An 18,648-nucleotide genomic window follows, 5' to 3' on the forward strand; every position below is an offset into this window, starting at 1 on the left:
TAGGACTTTAGGTCCTAAAAAATTCTCATGGGCTTGTTTTTAAATCAGGGCGTTTCATTTAGTGTCTTCATAGCTTGTATACTTAATTTTTAAATGAGAAAGGTGATAATTTTTATTCCCTTTCTTTCCTAATCTTGTCTTTTTCAGTGATTATCTTAATCACTCAAAGACACAGCTTTCCTGTCACTTTATGTGTGGGCAGGTACCCAGTGAGATCCCAATCCTGTCTAGAAAGCATTACTTTAATGCTCCTGTTAATCAAAACTACTCAGCCTTTTTACAATTAAATGATTTATGCAAAGAAATATCAATTTGCTGCAGAATTATTTTTTAATAGGTCCACATAAGTTTTAGGGAAACTTTGAATAGGGAATTTATTTTCATGTCAAAAGCACGATTTTTTGTTAATGTTCAGTTGACAGAACGCTCTACCACCATTTATGGTTTAGTGTCAGAACACTTCTATAGGAAACCAAAGTCCAAGCCTTCACCCATCTGACTCAGAACAAGAATCTTGATATAAAAAACAGGAACTATGTTGAACAAATACCTGTCCCGGGGTCTCATAAGCTCTCTAGAATACTAAAATAGCTAAAAAAGGAGAAACAATTTCAGAAGGGCAATGCTCAGTGTAGCTAATGAGTTTCAGCCCACAGAGAAGAGCCATGCAGAAAATCAGGGTGTCCTTCCTTCTGCATGAGGGCAAACACCTCCCCTCAAATCTGGGTCTCTGTTGTGTTTCTGTCATGAAAAAACTTCATCCAAATGGGAAAACATGAATGCTCCACAATGTCAACAAGCTCTGCAGCACACAGAACTGACTCCTGCTGAGCACAGCCCAGGGTGCACGTGGTACTTTTTTGCGGAAAATCGGAGCGCACATCCTGGAGCTGCCTGTGATACTGCAGCAGCGTGTGGTAGCAGCTCCCTGCATGAAGGTGACTGGAAATGGGACCCAGGACCACAGCTGAGGTCCATGGAGCACCCAAAGCCTCTCTCTCACCTGTGGTAAGAACCTGAGGATATTTCTTCACACACAGCCACCTTAAACGTTAAAATTGGCTGCAGAGGTTAGTGGTGTGGGTACTCACACAATGTTGGATATATTGCTTGCAGGTAGCACTACATTGCTTTTCTCCAGATACTGCTTTGAGATGTATTTTGGCTTAATATATGTGAGGATAAATGCTTAAGACCAGGCTGGATGGGGCTTTCAGTCACCTGGCCTAGTGGAAGGTGCCCCTGTCCATGGCAGGAGGGTTGGAACTGGATTATCTCTAAGGTTCCTTCCAACCCAAACCATTCTATGATTCTGTGGTTCTATGACTGATGCTTCCCCAATCATGATCTCTCCACTTAAGACAAACTTAAATCAGCATTTCAGTAGAAGCTACTTAACTGGTTTGGTGATTTTTTTTTTCTATATATCCATTTATTTTAGCCAAGGTTGCTTATTATATATGAAGGATTAGCAATTTTCTCCATGAAAAACAATTATGAATTATGCTAAGAATAACAGTAAAACATGTAAGAAGGCAAAGTGAATAAAGAACTTGGTTCAAATTATGCTGCCTAACCTCAACACAGGCTGCTGCTGTTCTGCTGCAGAAACTGATGAACTTCAGAGTCAATTTAGTGTCTTAGGAAAAGGCAAAGAAAAAAACCGGCAGCTGTCTAGGAACCACTCTGATGAAATGGGAAAGAGTTAAGAGGGACCATTAATACTCCCAGGTGTGCATCTTGCTGGAGCAGGTAGCACTAGAACAATCTTTCTTTTAGGAACAAGTAATGAAATTTCCCAGAAAATATCTAACTACCTTACATTATCTGGCACCTGCACACCAGACACCTGTACAGCTGAACACCCATCTGCTATATATGCTACATGCATTTCCTTTCTCTTTTTTTAAGCTTGGCAAAGGAGTTGATTAGGAAGATAAAGTCTCTGAAAAACATTTTGGACAAAGATGCCAGCACAGATTGTACAGTTAAAGACATCAGGTCTGCCAATACTTGCACACCACGCTCTGCAGGCTACTTATACTTGCCTCACAACAATTTATTGCACAAATTACTAGAATTCTGAAACAAGCCATATCTCCATATTCCTATTTAGTACAGATTTCATAAAGAAAGAGCGTAATCCCTGGAACAAGCAATATTTGTATTCTAACTATTCTCTTTTCTTGGTCAGTAGGAAAATCCTTTCTTTCAGAGCAGGCTCTGCCTATCTTTCTTCTCTCTCCTGCTACAGGCAATATAGCTGAATGTTTCTGATATATTTTTTGCCCATCTTCAAATCTAAAAAACCCATGTTTTTTTAATGGCAATTTCTCCAGAAATTCAATAAACTCAGTGAAGGCATTTTGAGTTTTAAAAGGACTGAGTCACACATTGCTGGTGTGTGCGCAACAATCAGGAGCTGAATGGAACTGCCCATGTCCAGTAGCACTCACGAGTCTGTCAGGTAAATGTCAGAAAACATAAGACCCTTCCACAAAAGGATGTCCTTCTCTATACACACACACACATATATGTGGGTATATGTGTGTATATGTATATATATGGGACATTATTTGTAGGATCAGGATCTTACTCATGTGTCTAATTTTTTTAGAAAGGTCATAAAACCCCTGAGAGGCACAATGAAGAACAAGATACTGTGGGCAACTACTGACAATAATAATAATAATGGTAATAATGGTAATGATAATGATAAAAATAATAATAGTAGTAGTAGTAGTAACAGTAACTAATAGTAACTGCAACAGTAATACTAACAGTAATAAAAACAGTTAAGTATTTTAAGGCAAACACTTCATTTAGGACAAACCAGATTTTCATACTTGTAAAGACACAAAGAAGTATGAAGAAATATTTTAAACTGAGTATTTTAACATGGAAGTATATTAGTTGAACAAATTAACTGATATAGAAAACATTCTAGTCTCACTTCTGGATAAATTATAATACATTTTTTCACACTATAAGTTTTTTTTACATGTTGTCCAATCAGTAACAGCCTGACTCTTCTGTTCAGTGCACAGCACACAGAATACAAGTTAGCTCTTCAGGCTATGCATGTGCACACACAGATACAGAGATACACACACAAAATCCTAAAGCAGCAAACTGCACTTATCTTCTTCCCATTTTTATATCATACATATTTCATTAAGCTTCATGCAGAGTGTCTTCTGATTTATGGTAATTGTCAACAAAAGCAAAAAATGCCGACAATTTTAACCCTGCAGTACTGAGGATTTAACTGGGATAAAATTAAAATGTTTAGAGGGGAAAAAAACACCCCAAACACCCTAAGCCACTGGGAGCTTGACCCTTGAGATGTTGTCAATTTTTTATTTTATTTTATTGTGTTTGTTGTCTGTAGAAGCAGATGCCAGCAGCAACATCTGATGTACCGGACACCTCCAGTGTTATCCCAGCATGCTCATGGCCTGGAGGACTTGGAGTAAGACTAATTTCCATATCAAACCCAATTTAGATGAAACATCTTGGTTAAAAAAAAAAAAAAAAAAAAAAAAAAAAAAAAAAAAAAAAAAAAAAGAGGGAAAAAAAGCGCCAGTGCATCAATAGCCCCTTGATTAGATTTTCATCTTCTGAGCAGACAAATATGAATATTTATTACCATGAATGCAGATTTCCCTCTTTCCATTGCTCTGATCTTGAATATTACCCACTGCTAATTTTTATGAAAATTTGGGCAACATAATGTTTTCACATAAACTGACAGTTCTTGAGATAATCCCGTTATTGTTTGGTGGGAAATGACAGTTTCCGCTTATTCATGTGTTAACGAGGGATTAAATATTGTTTTTCATCACCATAATCTAAGATGGACTGGAAATTAAAATTCAAACATTGTGCATTAGCAAAGCTTTGAGGACCAGAATTTGTTTGCATTCACTTAGTAAAGATCTGTAAATTAACAGTTTAACAATCAAGTGAAATCCGTATCATAAAACCAGCACTGACATTTGTGAAATGAAGTCATTACCTGCTAAAGGTAAAGAAGCAGACAGACAATGACATCCCTTGGTGAGAGCAGAGTGCACACTGAGCTGTTGGTCCCTGGGCATTAATGGATGACTTTTCTGTGGCACAGAATCCTGTCCCTTTGCCTTGTCACAGGTGCTGACACTCACACTCTCGATATGCTCATGTTGAAAAATCACACTGAAAGATCACATTGAAAAATCCCTTCATGGCAGTGCTCTCCACAGCACTGAAAGCAGCCACACTGACCCCAGAGCTGCTGCCAGGCACGTGCTGTGCTCACACCCTCCCCAGCTCTCCATGTGCTGTACATGGGCACATTTAATTCTTCACTGAAATGGGTGTTTTGCTGGAGCTGCACTGTATCTACCAGTTCTGTCCTTATCTATCAGTTCTCTCCTCGATGTTTGTGCGTAATGCCCAGCAATGCAAATCAGAGATATATGTTCCAAAGTGAACACAGGGACCTGCTGAGGACATTCTGCAGTTCAGAACCACTTCACTGTTGTTTCTACAGAAACTTTGAGTTAGTAAGTCAGTGAAGTATGTTTGCATTCTTATTACAAAAAAAAACACCCCAACATTTCCCCTTGATACCAGTCAAAGTGGACAGAGAACTAAAATTATGCTTATTCAAAGCAATTCCAACATTTTTAAAGCTAGATCTTAAAACTATGTCATTGGGATAAGTTTGCTGATTAATGCAAAAAAGAAATGAAATGGAGCTCCAACAAACTAACTTAATAGGAATCATCAGGTTTAAATTTAGAAAATTGTTGAAAGTTTTCTGACAATAATTTGCTTTACTATGTATAACAGATAAAGCCTTGCATTCTGAAAAGTTTGAAGTGATGGACACTACAGCCATGTTGCCTTTGAGGGTGAAAACTTAGTGATGTACAAGTGCAAAACAGTTCTGAGAAGGACGAATAAGAATGTGCTATCAGGCCTTCCCAGAAAGCAAAGATCTTAAGTTTTACTAAAGTACTTAAAGCTTAGTACTAAAAAACCTAAAATAAACGACACAATTATTTTAACCCATAGCTGAAGTTTTAATTCTATTATTCTTTAATTTTCTAACATGCCTTTACACCCATGCTCCACAAGTGACCACACTGAAACCATCTACTGTGAACAGCCCCTGGCCAGGATCTTGCTTAGATGGAGAAGCAAACAGCCTGAAGAGTCCTAATGGGCCACAATGTGAGGGACCACCAACAGCTTGACAGTACAGACAAATGTGGGAGCATGACAGGCTCTGGGTCCTGTTCCTGTTCATTTTACCAGCTCTGATGCAGCTCTAGGGCCCCTGATGTAAAGGATTTCTATAGGAAGGTTGGATGGCTCAAAGTTTAAGCCTTAGACCCAGAGCCTTACTCTCCTGTGCTTACAGACCCAGAGCAGAGGTCCTGACAGGTGTCACACTGACCTCTATGGGAACATTTCCTGCCCAGGGTCTGCTAGAGAGAAGGCTGAGAGACTAGGATCTGCCACTTCTTCATCTCCTTAAATAGTTAAATATGTGTTTGAGATCATTTGAAATCCATGTGTTCCTGCCAGGATCAAGCTCCTATTTGTGGAGATGGAAGAATCTCCCTTCTTTACAATTTCTGACCATCCCTATCCTTCAAACATCAGACAGTTTAGGAGAATTTATTCTGCAGCTTCCCCGGCTGACCCATTACACCACCCAAGATTTTATTTTCCTTTGACTCATAATAACCTGGCTGCTGGTAGAAGGAGGTTGCTGAATTTTATGAATCAGTAAGATATCTAGTACAAACAATCATGTTCTCCTATTTACAATCACGTTCTCCTATTTAAAGATTCTTTATTCATATATTGAGTTCAGGCTGCCAAATCACAGTTAAGGTGAATAATAACATTGATTCTTAAACAGAATTACTCTGCAGTTTGCTCTGTGTTGCCAGTGCTAGTATCTAAATCTCTTTTCTCTGCAGATTTACAATGGTTTTTAAGGGAAACTCCACTTTAAAAACAATGGCATGACACAGCCTAAACCCAAGATAAATCCTTAAAACAAATACATGCTACTTTTTAACCAGCACAATGTTAAATAAGACAAAAAGGAACAACACTGGTAGGATGCATAAGTTCCTAAAGCCACAAGGCAAACCGTATCTTGTTTCATTTTACATGATACTGAATAAAAATTGAATTGCTGTAGTTGCCATGGCAACTGCCACATCACTTGGCACTTCTGCTCCTTTAAATCACACAGTGCTACTGTAAAGGAATTCATGAACCAATGTGACACTTGAATACTTGTGCTTTATATACTGTTTCAGGAGGAAAACATAAATCAATATAGACTGATAGTTGTCTCTGAAAATCAGGTTTGCTGTATTTTTCTTTACATTATAATCTCCTCATTTCCTTGTCGTGTTCTTTAAAAATTTGTAAAGAAGATGGAGGGCGTTGTCACAACCAGAGCACAAGAAAAGAAATTACTACTGACACATGATTTCCAAACTGAAGCTGTGACCTGTCATTCAGATGTCAAAATACCTCTGCTGTGCAATATTCAAATCAAATACAGGGGATAAACATTGGAACTTTGCCCCTCCACAACCAGAGACGGTGTGATATGTGACAGAAGACAGTCTCAGGAGCATCCAGGCATCTCTTTAACTCTAAACTTAGCAGCAGCTTAAAAGGAATATCTAACTATATACTTAAAGCTAAACACATCCTAAATGTTTGTAGATTTGGGGCCATGACTTATATTGTCTTAGTATTCTCTGTATATAACATGCAGTAGCAGAAGATAGTTGACAAAATGATACACATATTTCTGCAGCATATTTTTTTGGTTTTAAACATTTAACACTTTTATTAACACTCTGGATGCAATTTATTTGAAAAGCAGCCCTCTAGTGGGCTATGTACTGTAATGAATAGTTAATAAACACCATTAACATTATCTCTAAATATTAGCTAGAATGCATTTTTCAAAAGCATACAAGGTCTTAAATACATGAGCCATAGATCTTCATCATTCCTTTTGGAGAAATTTAATGTTCTCTTTAGCTTTATTCCTCAAATTTCTTAAAGTGTTGCTTCTAAATTCTGTATGACTAAGTTCTGATTAGCATAACTTTACTATTCATGTGTACTTACAAACTGTAATAGTGAGATATTATTCACTGTTAGTAAAATTTCATGTAAGTAGTATGTTACTACTAGAATTCTATGTAAAATATAATCTACTAATTTTTAAATGTTACATAGCTTTAGAATCTGTAATTTGTGTGTGTGGGATAAGGTCAGTCTCTCTCATTATGCCTTCACCAAGAATATTTCAAGGATTTTACACCTAATTTTTTTTTTTTTTTTTTTTTTATTTAATGTTATTGCTGTTATTTTTATATATGGACTTAAAGTTGCATGCCTGAAGGCTAAGAACCAGATCCATGCCTTGCCCACAACAGTGCACGTGGCTCCAAACACTTCCCCTCCTGGAAATCTCTGTTTGGCTGCTCATCAACACAGCCACAGTGATCAGCAACAGCCAACAGCGAGAGCTGATTGTGGGAACTCCAATCTCACATAACAGGGAGAAATAAACTTGTTGATCTCTAAGCCATGGGGTTTGTCAGAAAAAACGCTGAAGGGAAAAACCCCTCCCTGGTGTGCCCTGGTCTAAGAAGGCTCACCTTGTAGTGCAGGTGATTGTGCCTGCCTTCAGCCTAATTAGTCCTGGTAAAAGAAGGGTGGGTTTCAGAGGAAGTTGAAAAATTTAGCTGTCTTTTGGGATAAAACCTGAGTATTTGCACATGCACAGCTGCTGTTCCTAAACCATGGTCAGTCTCACCTAAATGATCTTGGGTACAGCATCCCTTCCACCCCTTGTCACCCCTGGGCAGGACCTGCTCCAGGTCAGGAGCATTTGGCTTGCCAAGATGTCACTGTGGCAGAGACAGCTGGAGCAGATCCCAGGCTAATTTGGTCTTTACAAGCCAAAAGCCAACAGTTAGCATTTTAGCCAGTAGCCAAAGACCAGAAAAAAGATTTACACCTTATTCTTCAACAATTGAAAATGATTTTTCAAGTTCTACTCTCCAATTTTTTATGGATTTCCAATCCAATATCATTCTAGGTAAAATCTGGATATATAGACATAAGTGACAAAATCTGGCAACATTAAGGAAGGTAAGAAGCTAGAAACTTGACTCCTGCCTCTCAGAAGCTTGCACATCACTGGAAAGTCTGTCTTATCATGTCCTCTAGCTTCACTAGAATTTTTAAATGCAGATTTCTTTATTGTAGTAACATCACTTTATGCCACATCAACATAATTCTACACCTATCAAAATATCTATAAATGAGAATATACTGAAACATGTCAAAATATCACTGCTCTATTTTAGAACATCTAGAGGTATGGTGAAGCATTCATTTTGCATATATTTTGGGTTATTTCCATTTGCCTTGGAAAACTGTTCTAATTTTTACGTCTGCCATGTGAGAGCCGTGATTCAAATCCTACAAATGAAGTTATGATTCCAATGATTAGTTTCTTCTGCACATTCTTACTGGGAAGTTGAAAGAAGTAATTTAATATACCTTATTCTGAAGTGGGTGCTGTTTTGTCAGTTCAAGACAGGAGCAGTGCCATTCCTTTGGTTTGCTTCAGGCCTTATTCATTGATTATTCAAATCACAGACTCTTATACCCCAAAACCTGATTTAACTTTCTTGAGCCACTGGAGAACCTGGCTTGTTATTCTGAAACTGTGGTTGAAAACAAATTTCAGCCACAAGCCGAATAAACACTTACCCATGTTTTGGATGACCAGTATATACCAGTATGACCAGTAATTCTGGTCACAGCCAACCTGAGCATGGAATTGAACTTAAAAATCCTGTGCTCCTATAATAATACAACAGTGCTTATGTGGAGAGATAGAAGTAGTAAAGTTCCTAAAGGATGCTGAAGGGACACCTGACACGATGACCCCTGTGCAGGGCTGTGGCTCATGGCGTCTGCTGAGCTCCTTTGGGCTGCAGAGAAACTCCTGGGTACAAGTCCAGTTGGAATAATGTTGGTGTGGGACTGGGGCTTCTGCTGATTCCTGAACTCAGGAGGAGCTGTGCAGCTGCTAAGGAGGCTTTCCCTTCATGTGAGACAAAATTTTTTCCCCAAGATCTTGCAGGAGTGCTCAGCCATGCAGAGCAACAAGTTCAGCTCAGGTAGTGGTTCACATGAAGCTGGGGCAGAGGAGAACAGAGTTATGGTTCCTGCCTAAAAGCTATTTAGCTCTTCAGTATTTTTACCAGCATTGTGTCTTTCCTGGTATAATGCAAATAGACTCCTAAAAAACACAACACATGTGTTCATAGCCTCATGGACACTCAGCTATAGGAAGTCCTTGAACAGCTGCAGATGACCTCAGAACTTCAGAGATTTATTTCATGTGTAGGAGATCAAAAGAAAATACCTCAAAGCTTCATTGTATCTGAATAAACAAGAAGGTGTGAAGCACTCATGATGGATTTGTGTGGCATAAACCTGCATGACAATCAGACCAACAAATCTCACACGGATACTGTAGAGGAGTCCTACAGGGTTTTTTAGTTTTAGTTTTTTTGCAGCTCCTGTTTTAGCTGCTGGAAAACTGCAAATAAAAAATAAACATCTTCACAAATACATCCAGAGATAGTTAGTACTACAGCAATGCACAGATCCTCAAGATTACAACCTCAGCACTGGTTTTTTCTACAGCAGTTATTCTGGTTTTCTGGTATAATAGCCTTCTTGGAAACAAGATAAGTGCCAAAATAATTCTCATTTTAAGAGTGATACAGATAATAGCAAACTAATCTAACCCTCTGGGTCCCTGCACTGTTGAAAGTTCTGTTACAAATGTTCAATGGTGAGGTGGATGTGCTGTGGAAATACCAGTAAAATCTGTTCTGTAACAGCCTGAAAGAAGATCTGCTTGCCCACAGTCCAGACAGTGCTTTGCATTTTATCATTCACATCTCCCCAGGAAATGCACAGAACTTCTAAGTCAACATCCTGAAACATGAGCAGCTTCTGAAGTCGCAGCTTAGGAACTCATTTTTAATCCTGCTCGAGCAGAGCCTACCCTACACTGACACAACACAGCTAACTCAGGCCCAGAAAGAATCACAAGCTGTGGAAATCTTTTACATGACATAAAGATGATGAACTGCATTGCAGCTGTGGTAGACTCCAGACCCATGTTGTTAATGACTATATAGCACATGTTTATGCAGTGACATAAAAGCAATTCATCAGCCCTCCCTGGACTTGACTGAATGGCTCAGTAAGCTTGGTGTGAATTTTTATAATCTGTTGTTGGTTTTGAAATGTTTTTCTTGAGATAGGGGAAAGAAAGTGAGAGATTGAGGAGCTCTGAGAAGCATTTCTCATCTCCACAGAGGAAGAGACAGTTTTCTTCTAGCACAGCCGAGGCATGGGAAGTCACTAGTGTCCACACATTCCTTACTGAGACACAAATCCTGTTATCATAGATCGGGACCTATACAGATTTCACTGTCCAGACACATACATGAATTACTGCTGAGCTTAGGAGAGTTCCTGCATTTGTTTGGACAGCAGCTCCATTTGCCACTACCTTCTGGGCTATATTTCTCTTGAGGTGTTTCAGATATGAAAATTGCCTTGCAAAATCAATCCTTTTTATTTTACAGGCCTGCATGTGAAGATTATATATCCATTAACTTTGTCATGCATCTCACCTGCTGTCCAAACAAAAAGGCCATTTCTCATCCTCTACTAAAGTTTCTCTAAGTACTTTTGATTTGAGCATCTTGACTTAGATTGACTATCACCATTATATAATTCCATTCCTAATTCCAGTGTGAAGTAAAAGGAATCCTTATCAACAAGAAATTCCTTCATTATCTTTAAACACATACTTTCTATTATTTCAATAATAATTATTCACCAGGGTGAATAAGACACAAACTGCAAAACTGGATTACCACAGTTAAATTTAACCTGAAATAGCCTGAATCTGACACTGTATCAACAGAGAGACAACTTGGTTACAGCACTCCTCTTTTTTTTTTTTGTTTATGTGAGACCACAGAAATATATTCATTATGTACACAATCATATCTGATAAGATATAAGACTCAGAAAGGGGAATGTACACAGCTGGGAGAATTCACATCCAAGAAAATGCATAAGCAGCTGAATAAATGTTCTTCCATCACATTAATTGGTCCAAACCACTTGGTTCTTTCACTGCTGATCACCCTCTTTCCGATATAACCTGGAATATATTTAGGCCAAAATATCTGCTTTGCTTGGATTAGCCAGTTTTCACTTTTTGCCTTCTAATAATATGTATTTGGTGCAGTGTAAAGCACAAAATTCTGTTAAAGTCTTCATTAAGCGAAGTTGTACCAGCGGTTTTTAATAAAAAGTTACAACAGCCTAAATATATGGAAGGGGATTTCTACAGTGGCTTTTTCTAAACCAAACTCAAGAATCAGGCTGGTGAGGTCTCTGCTTAAGAACCCTTCAGTTTTCCCACTCTGTTAGCTGGTCTTGGAATCTAGGAAGTCCTCAAGGTTATAGCTCCAGCACATCCTTAGACTACCATGGTTACAGAAACCCTATTTCTGCAATGAGGATTAATGACACATTTAGCAGCTGAAACTTCCTGCATTCCAACTCTCCAAAAGGGAATTCTTTCTCCATTGACCACATATAATACAGAAACTGATTTAACAGTAAGCATCTGAAGTGGACTTTCATTGTCCAGCTGATTTCTCAGCAGACTGGAATCCGTTCAATGACTGGAATTGGACAAAATACATGGAGGTATTTCATTAGCATGGAGGAGTCCCACTGGGTAAAATTATACTGAGTCTGGCTTCCACAGCCTATATCTCAATCCTGGTTCTCCTGTTATTTAACAGAGACCAGGGGCTACAGACAGCACAACCACAAGCCTGGCCTGAAGTCAGGACACAGCCTGAGGAGCACAGCCATGCCCCAGGATGTACTTCCCAATTTCTAATGTTATAGACCCATAAGAAACATTCCTAGATAAATCAGTTAAGGAGAAATGATGGCTTTCATCTTCTGATGATTTCACCTATCTTTGTTTCCAAGTTCTAATTCTCTCAGCTTTGGCCCTCAGCATCACAGCAGGTCTCAACGTTATTACCTCTTCAGGACCAAGCCTTTCAATAATGTGAATGAAGTTCCACAGTGAACCTCACAAATCTTGTCAAGTTATTAGGGATGAACTGATAAAAATGAGAAATATAAATCCCCAAAATCAGTAAAGAAAGTAAACAACCTATTCCTTCAGTATATTAGAAGTTAGTAATTCATTATTTTTAATACTGAGAATAATGCAATCATGAAAAAAAGGCATTTGCCTAGCCCTGTGAGCATTCACCACTAGCAAAATTACTTAAATGAAAAGGAAAAAAAGAGATAACTGTGTACACAAAATTAGCACGAGAATTAGCAATCAACTGTAGTTCATACAAGGTTCTTAACAGATAGCATCATGTTTATTAATAAATGATGAACTGCTTAGTGGAGTTTTTGCTTAGTGATATCACTATAATAACAGACACATGTTTTATTTATGTTTCAAGTTACATCCAAAATAAGCGAGATATTCAGATGCCAGATTCTCTCTAATATCTAAAGATTCTTTACCCCAAATTTAAACTTCCACTGATCTAGATGAGATAGCACTCCATCAAAACCAAGGGGAATAATACGACGACTTCAGTCACTGTGCTCATCTTTGGGGATTTTTTTCCCGTGATACAACAAAGCAAAAACTGCATTTCTTAAAGCTGGCTGCACTTCTCTCATAAGGATGATATTTTTTTTCTCTGTGGGATACAGTGCTATTTGTGCAGCAGATTGTATTTTGACAGATGCAACTGTATCATAAAAAGGCCCTTAGCACTCTGAGACTGGTAGCTCACAATCGTTCATGAGCTCCAGAATTCCTAAAAAAAATCCCAATAAATAAAATATTTTTGAAAATGTAAAATGCCTGAAAGCCACTTACCTCCCCCACACCAGTCTGCAGAATTTTCAGTCCAGTTATTTTTTCAAGCTTCTCTTTGTTTATGGCTGCAAGGAAAAAAAAAATAAGGTTGAGAGAGTTAAAGGAAAGTTGGAATATATATGATTTTACAGCATTTCCCACCAACCTTCTTTCCTTCATCACTATATTCACGACAGTTCCTATGTATTCCATCTATGGAATATGTTTCCCTGAGAGCAACTCTGCTAGTCTGTTTTTTGAATGCATATTTATGCTACTAATTGCTCACTATTATGTGAAAGATAAAGTCAAGCTAATTACATTTTACACAGTATTACACACATTTAACACAGATACACAATTTGTTTGGAAAGTTCATTTCTGAGGAGACTTCCCTCTTCCTTGCATTGAAGAGCAGAGCAGTAGTTTACCATGAGAACAGTGCTGTCATTGTGTAGGACTTTTCACAACTGATACAGGCTCTTATCTCACAGGTAAAATAAAGAGTTTATTTCACACCACCAGGATGTAATGCACAATTTTTTTTTAAATTTTTTTTCTCTTTATCAGCGTCTATATCACCAAAAGCATTACAAACTAAAATAAAATCACCCAGCATAAAACAAATAAAGGCAATAATCACTAAGGCTACAATTATACTTGCAACCCAAACACATGCAGAGCATGAGCTTGAGCACTGTTGTATAATTGCCCATTCTCTTAAATCTGTGATCTGATTTTGGCCTGTGACTGTTGGAAGCCTCAACAAAACAGTGCTGAACCACAGTTCTGGGACAAGGATGAGATTATTCCTCACTGGGGGTATGGGTAATGCCATCCCATTCTGGATGGGAAGATTTTAACCTTCTAGATGCAAACTTTGTCAGTTGGACTCGTGGCCAAAACCCAGGCAACCTGGCTTGATTTATTTATGAGGAGCAATGAAGCCTTGCAGCCTTGTTAACCTCTCCTTCCTTTAGCTGCCAGTAATCCAAGTGAGTCATCTGAGTTCTCTCTGCTGTCTTTGGAAAGAGATGCACATTTAATGTGGTGAGTCATCCCACACATCTTACACATATCTGCAGGCACCTACCTCTTTTCTTTGATTATGAACAAAATTTGAAAGATGCAGCTTCTCAGTTTTGCTTGCCTAAAGCAAACCTTCCAGTCAGAAAGGTCACGAAGTGCTAGGACATACTGCACACTTTAATGTAAATTTACATGAAAATACTTAAGGGAATTAACTTTTTTTTTTTTCAATTTGTGAAGAATTCTCTTTAATTGTTGCTTTTTGAAGCATTCAAAACAGCTCAGATTGCAGCAGGCATTTCTTGAAATAAGATTATTATGAACTGATACTTTATTGAGTTTGTCCAAAGTGTAACATAAATGACTCACACTTACTCCAGAGGTAAGTCAGATCATTAGGCTCCATCTCACTACTCATGGAAAGATTTTTGTAAGAGTTTTGACATGCAAAGACTCAAGAAGTTACACCTCTAGCAATTCTAACACAGAAAAGCTTTTCTCACTACCTTCTGCAAGGGGTGAATATTTCCCTAAATTTAAACAAAGAAAAAGGCTCTGTACACATTTTGGACCCGGACACTTTTATTTTTCCATCTTTTTAATATGCTACTGATGAAGCAGAGAGGAACATGGAGTCCCAAGCTGAGGAAGCTTAAATACATGTTTTGCTGAATGACAACCTAAAACCTGCATGCAATACTCACATACATAACACCTGGGCCATGCTTTACACATTCACAAACATTTATTCAACCCAGAGCCAAAGCGAGTTGACTGAAAAATGAGATTTGAGACTATGTTTTGCAGTGTTGTATATTTTGCGCAGTAGGAATTAAAAAAAAAAAGAAAATTTTTGCAAAAATATGCCATGCTACCACACTGACCACCTCACACCCAACAAACACATTAAAGGCAGATTTCTACCAAGCAAAAAATCTAGATTCATAAAATGAGAAAGTTCCACAGCCTCCTTCAAAGACTGAATGGTCCAACAAATGATTCTTTGGCAGCTTAGGATAAAGAAAGCTGCACAGCAGCATGGCTGCAAAATAAATGGCTATAAGTAAACAACAAAGCTCAAATCCCACTGTGTAATTTCTTACCACATGAACAGTTAATAGAAAATACTGGGTCTGCTGAATCGCTGAATTTTATAATTACTATTACAGATTTGACCTCCTTTTCATAGGTTTCCTGCAGACATTAATTATTGAAGCTTTGATATTAAAACAACAACAACAAAAAAGGTTTATTTAATACCCCTGCTTTCCCCCTTGATACTGGCTGAAACACACAGGACAGGTCTGACAGCCATGCTAACACAAACCCTGCCAAAATTAGGAGGCATGAAGGCACGAGGTGTTATTGATTAAATCATAACCGGAAAATGGTCAAGCCCAGGCTCTGTCAGAGTGTGGAGAGAGACACAGCTGACAGTCTCTGGCGTGCTCACTCCAGGCATGTACAGGAGAGGAGTTTAGCTAACCTTGAACTCCACAAGCTGCCCAGGAAGGTCAAGAAATTCTGTCAAAAATGGTGCTGAAGCTGAAGGCAGCAACTACATATCAAGCAGCTGCTTCAAGCTGTGGAATGGTGACTACAACCACTTAACCTTTTCTATGCAGAACTATGATGGAGAATTTAAAACGACAAGACGAAGTCAATATAGACGGATGGAAGAAGTGGTGGGAAAAATGCATTCAGATATTAAAAACAAGCCACTAATTCTCTGAAAATTGGCCCAAATTTTTGAAAATATTTTAGTGTACTAATTGCTAGCTTTTATTCAAATACCAGTATACAGCAGCTGATGTTTCAGTTGAAAATTTTATGAAAGTGGAAATTGCCATTCTGGGTAACACAGTATATTGCACATTTCATCAGTTATTTTTATGGTCACAGTTTAAAGTCCTGTAATACCAATGGAGAACTGACAAATTCATCAGTACAGAGGCATAATAAGAACAGCTATTCAAAATAAAAAAAAATAGGAAAAGAAAAATAAAAAATACTGCAACAAAATCCCCTTCAAACCAGTTAGCAACATATAAATCCATTTTTTAATCTTCCATTGAAACAAAAACGGCTTCCAAACACACAAAAAGGGAGGCCTTTAAATTAAATTCACTAGATGAAGGATATGCAAATTACCTGAAGAAGCACAGGCCTATAATGTTCTCAAAATTCTGCAATAGCCTATTTAATTAGTATTTTAATTTATCAGAATAATTCTTTGCACTTGACAATTTATGCAGTATTCCATATAATTAAGCACGTAGCTACAGTGGAATAATTTTGCCTACTCTCTGTATACCAGTTATTTTAACCTGAAAGAATCTGTGGAAGTCTCTTCTGTGATCTAAATTACAATGGGGACAATTTAATGGCTTTGCTCTATTAGAGAGCAGGAGGGTGTTACTGAGTGTTTAAGGGTAGGGATTGTCGCTGTTCAAGCCTTCACTGACCTGAGGGAGGTCTGATGTGTTTTCTGAGGGCAAACGTTTATTTCCTCCAGCAAAGTTATCTGTCAGTGGCACAGCCAAAAATTGGAGTGTGTAGGTTTGGCAGGTTTAACCCCAGAGCCCATCAGTTATCAGAAGGAGCAAGTTACGGAGGGCTCTGAGCAGAGCTCCTGCCTCATTACCACACTGGTGGGAAAAGGTTTTCCATCAGGCAGGCTGCCAAGCACAGCTGCACCCTCCAGCTGGCTCCTGGGAGCACACACAGCCAGCAGTGAGGGGAAGGGAACCAGGGAAAGGCTTTCAGCACGAAGCCTCCCCAGTTTTCCTCTCAGGCTGCTGCAGGAGTGACCTGCCACAAAGCAGAAACCACCCTTAAATAGGAAAAATGTTTCTGGGAAGATGGCATCACTCACAAGGAAAACTTGATTTTTGCTGTGTGTCTGAGTTTGAAGGTGTATCTAACTTAGAGTGTGCATTGTATTTAATTGAATGTATGAAAAAAAGCATTTATGGGTACATGATTCCCCTGACCTCTATTACCTGCCCATTTTAGAATGAGCCAATACATGTTCTAGACTTGCTAACTGTATTGACTGGACCTCCAGTCAATAAATTGAGGGCAACTAATTCAGATTTACTGTAGGCTGTCAGAGGAATTCTACAACCACTGTTTTCTTCCCATCAGCTTGTTGCAAAGCTCCTTTCAAAGAGCTATATTAAGAAGAATCTAATTTATTTTTCTCTGTGAGAAAAGGAAAGAGAAAAGCAGGAAGGGAATTCCAGAGAGATGGCGCTTATTACAGTTTTTAGCTTGTTAACAAGTATCTCTAAGACAAGAAAATGTTACATTTATTTACATCAAGTTAGACTTTTCTTTCTCCTCCCCGACAAGGAACACTTGAATATTTGGGAAGCTTCTTCATAGCATGCTTCAGGGAGAGTCCATTTGTCCTTGTGGCGCTCTGTGCCACACAAATACGCAGCAAGTCAAAAACACAACATGGAATATCCAAAATGCATCAGCTCAGAACTAGAATGAACAACTCAAGCGGCCAGATGAAGTGAAAAGAAGGGTGCCTGTACTAAATTTTACGGTGGAATTGGCGAGGAACAAGAACACAAGCTGCAGGCAGAAGGTATTTTGTCTCCCCATCTTTACAGGGTGATGTAAAGATGTATAGCACGAGATAGCTGCTTCATGTGGAATTTCTATTTAACTGGCAGCCAGGCCTGGGAGGAAAATGGTTGCAGAAAAGTCAAAACCACATCGATGTGCTAGCAACAGCCTGCTAAAATACTATGTCATATTCAATTTTCAAGTCATTTTTCAAGTGATTTTAATTAGATATTGTTTCAATCTCTTGTGAATTAATTTAATTTCTGATATCAACTTTTCAGCTTTCAATCTGTTCAGATGCAGTACCTTGCTGCCTGGAGTAATTTAAAATATTGTTTGCATCTCCAGCAATTTTGAGAGCAAACATCCTTTACAACCTACTCTAGCCAATAAAACCAGCAGATGGAAATTCAGACCATGTTCACCACTCCCTGTGCACCTTTGAGTTCTCACAGATTTTGGTGCGAGGTAGCTAAATCTCCACACTCACAATCAAGGAATTTTCCATCTCTGTTTGTCTTTAATTCTCCACAGAAAATGCACACAAAATCCCTTTTTCAGGGAAATAGCAACACTGCTTGTTTCCCTAAGAGAGAAATTGGGCCGTACTTGAGTAGCTGTCAAGAGCTGTATGTTCTTTAAACTTATTCACTGAAAGAATTTCATTTTTCCCACTCTAAACCATCTACCTCTTACACCCATGCCCAGGTAATATTCAAGGATAGAGCAGCAATGATTTTATACAGCAGGGTCTCAGGTACCTACGTCTTTGCATAGATTAGGGATGTATTTTAAACACATTCTTTCTGCATGACTGCTTGTATTGACTTATTTCCACTTCTTCAATAAATAACTGCTCAACTGTGTGTCTTCCTTTAACCTTCCTTTAAAATGAGCACACTGCTATTCCAAAATCTGATATTTAAATTGTAGTAAAGGAGTTTGGATGTATGAAATGACATTTTTTTATTTCTCTAGAGCTG

At 38.3% G+C, this 18,648-nt stretch overlaps 1 protein-coding gene across 1 annotated transcript in view; it reads right to left on the reverse strand.

Annotated features, from left to right (window-relative positions):
* Positions 1 to 18,648, reverse strand: part of PTPRN2 (protein tyrosine phosphatase receptor type N2) — a 629,378-nt gene that overhangs the window by 219,607 nt on the left and 391,123 nt on the right. The window contains exon 12 of the mRNA XM_066314564.1: positions 13,079 to 13,143. Coding sequence (XP_066170661.1) covers positions 13,079 to 13,143 — 65 coding nt within the window. The remainder of the gene's footprint in view (positions 1 to 13,078; positions 13,144 to 18,648) is intronic.

This window comes from Sylvia atricapilla, chromosome 1 (genome assembly GCF_009819655.1).
Source record: "Sylvia atricapilla isolate bSylAtr1 chromosome 1, bSylAtr1.pri, whole genome shotgun sequence".
Lineage (NCBI taxonomy): Eukaryota > Metazoa > Chordata > Aves > Passeriformes > Sylviidae > Sylvia > Sylvia atricapilla.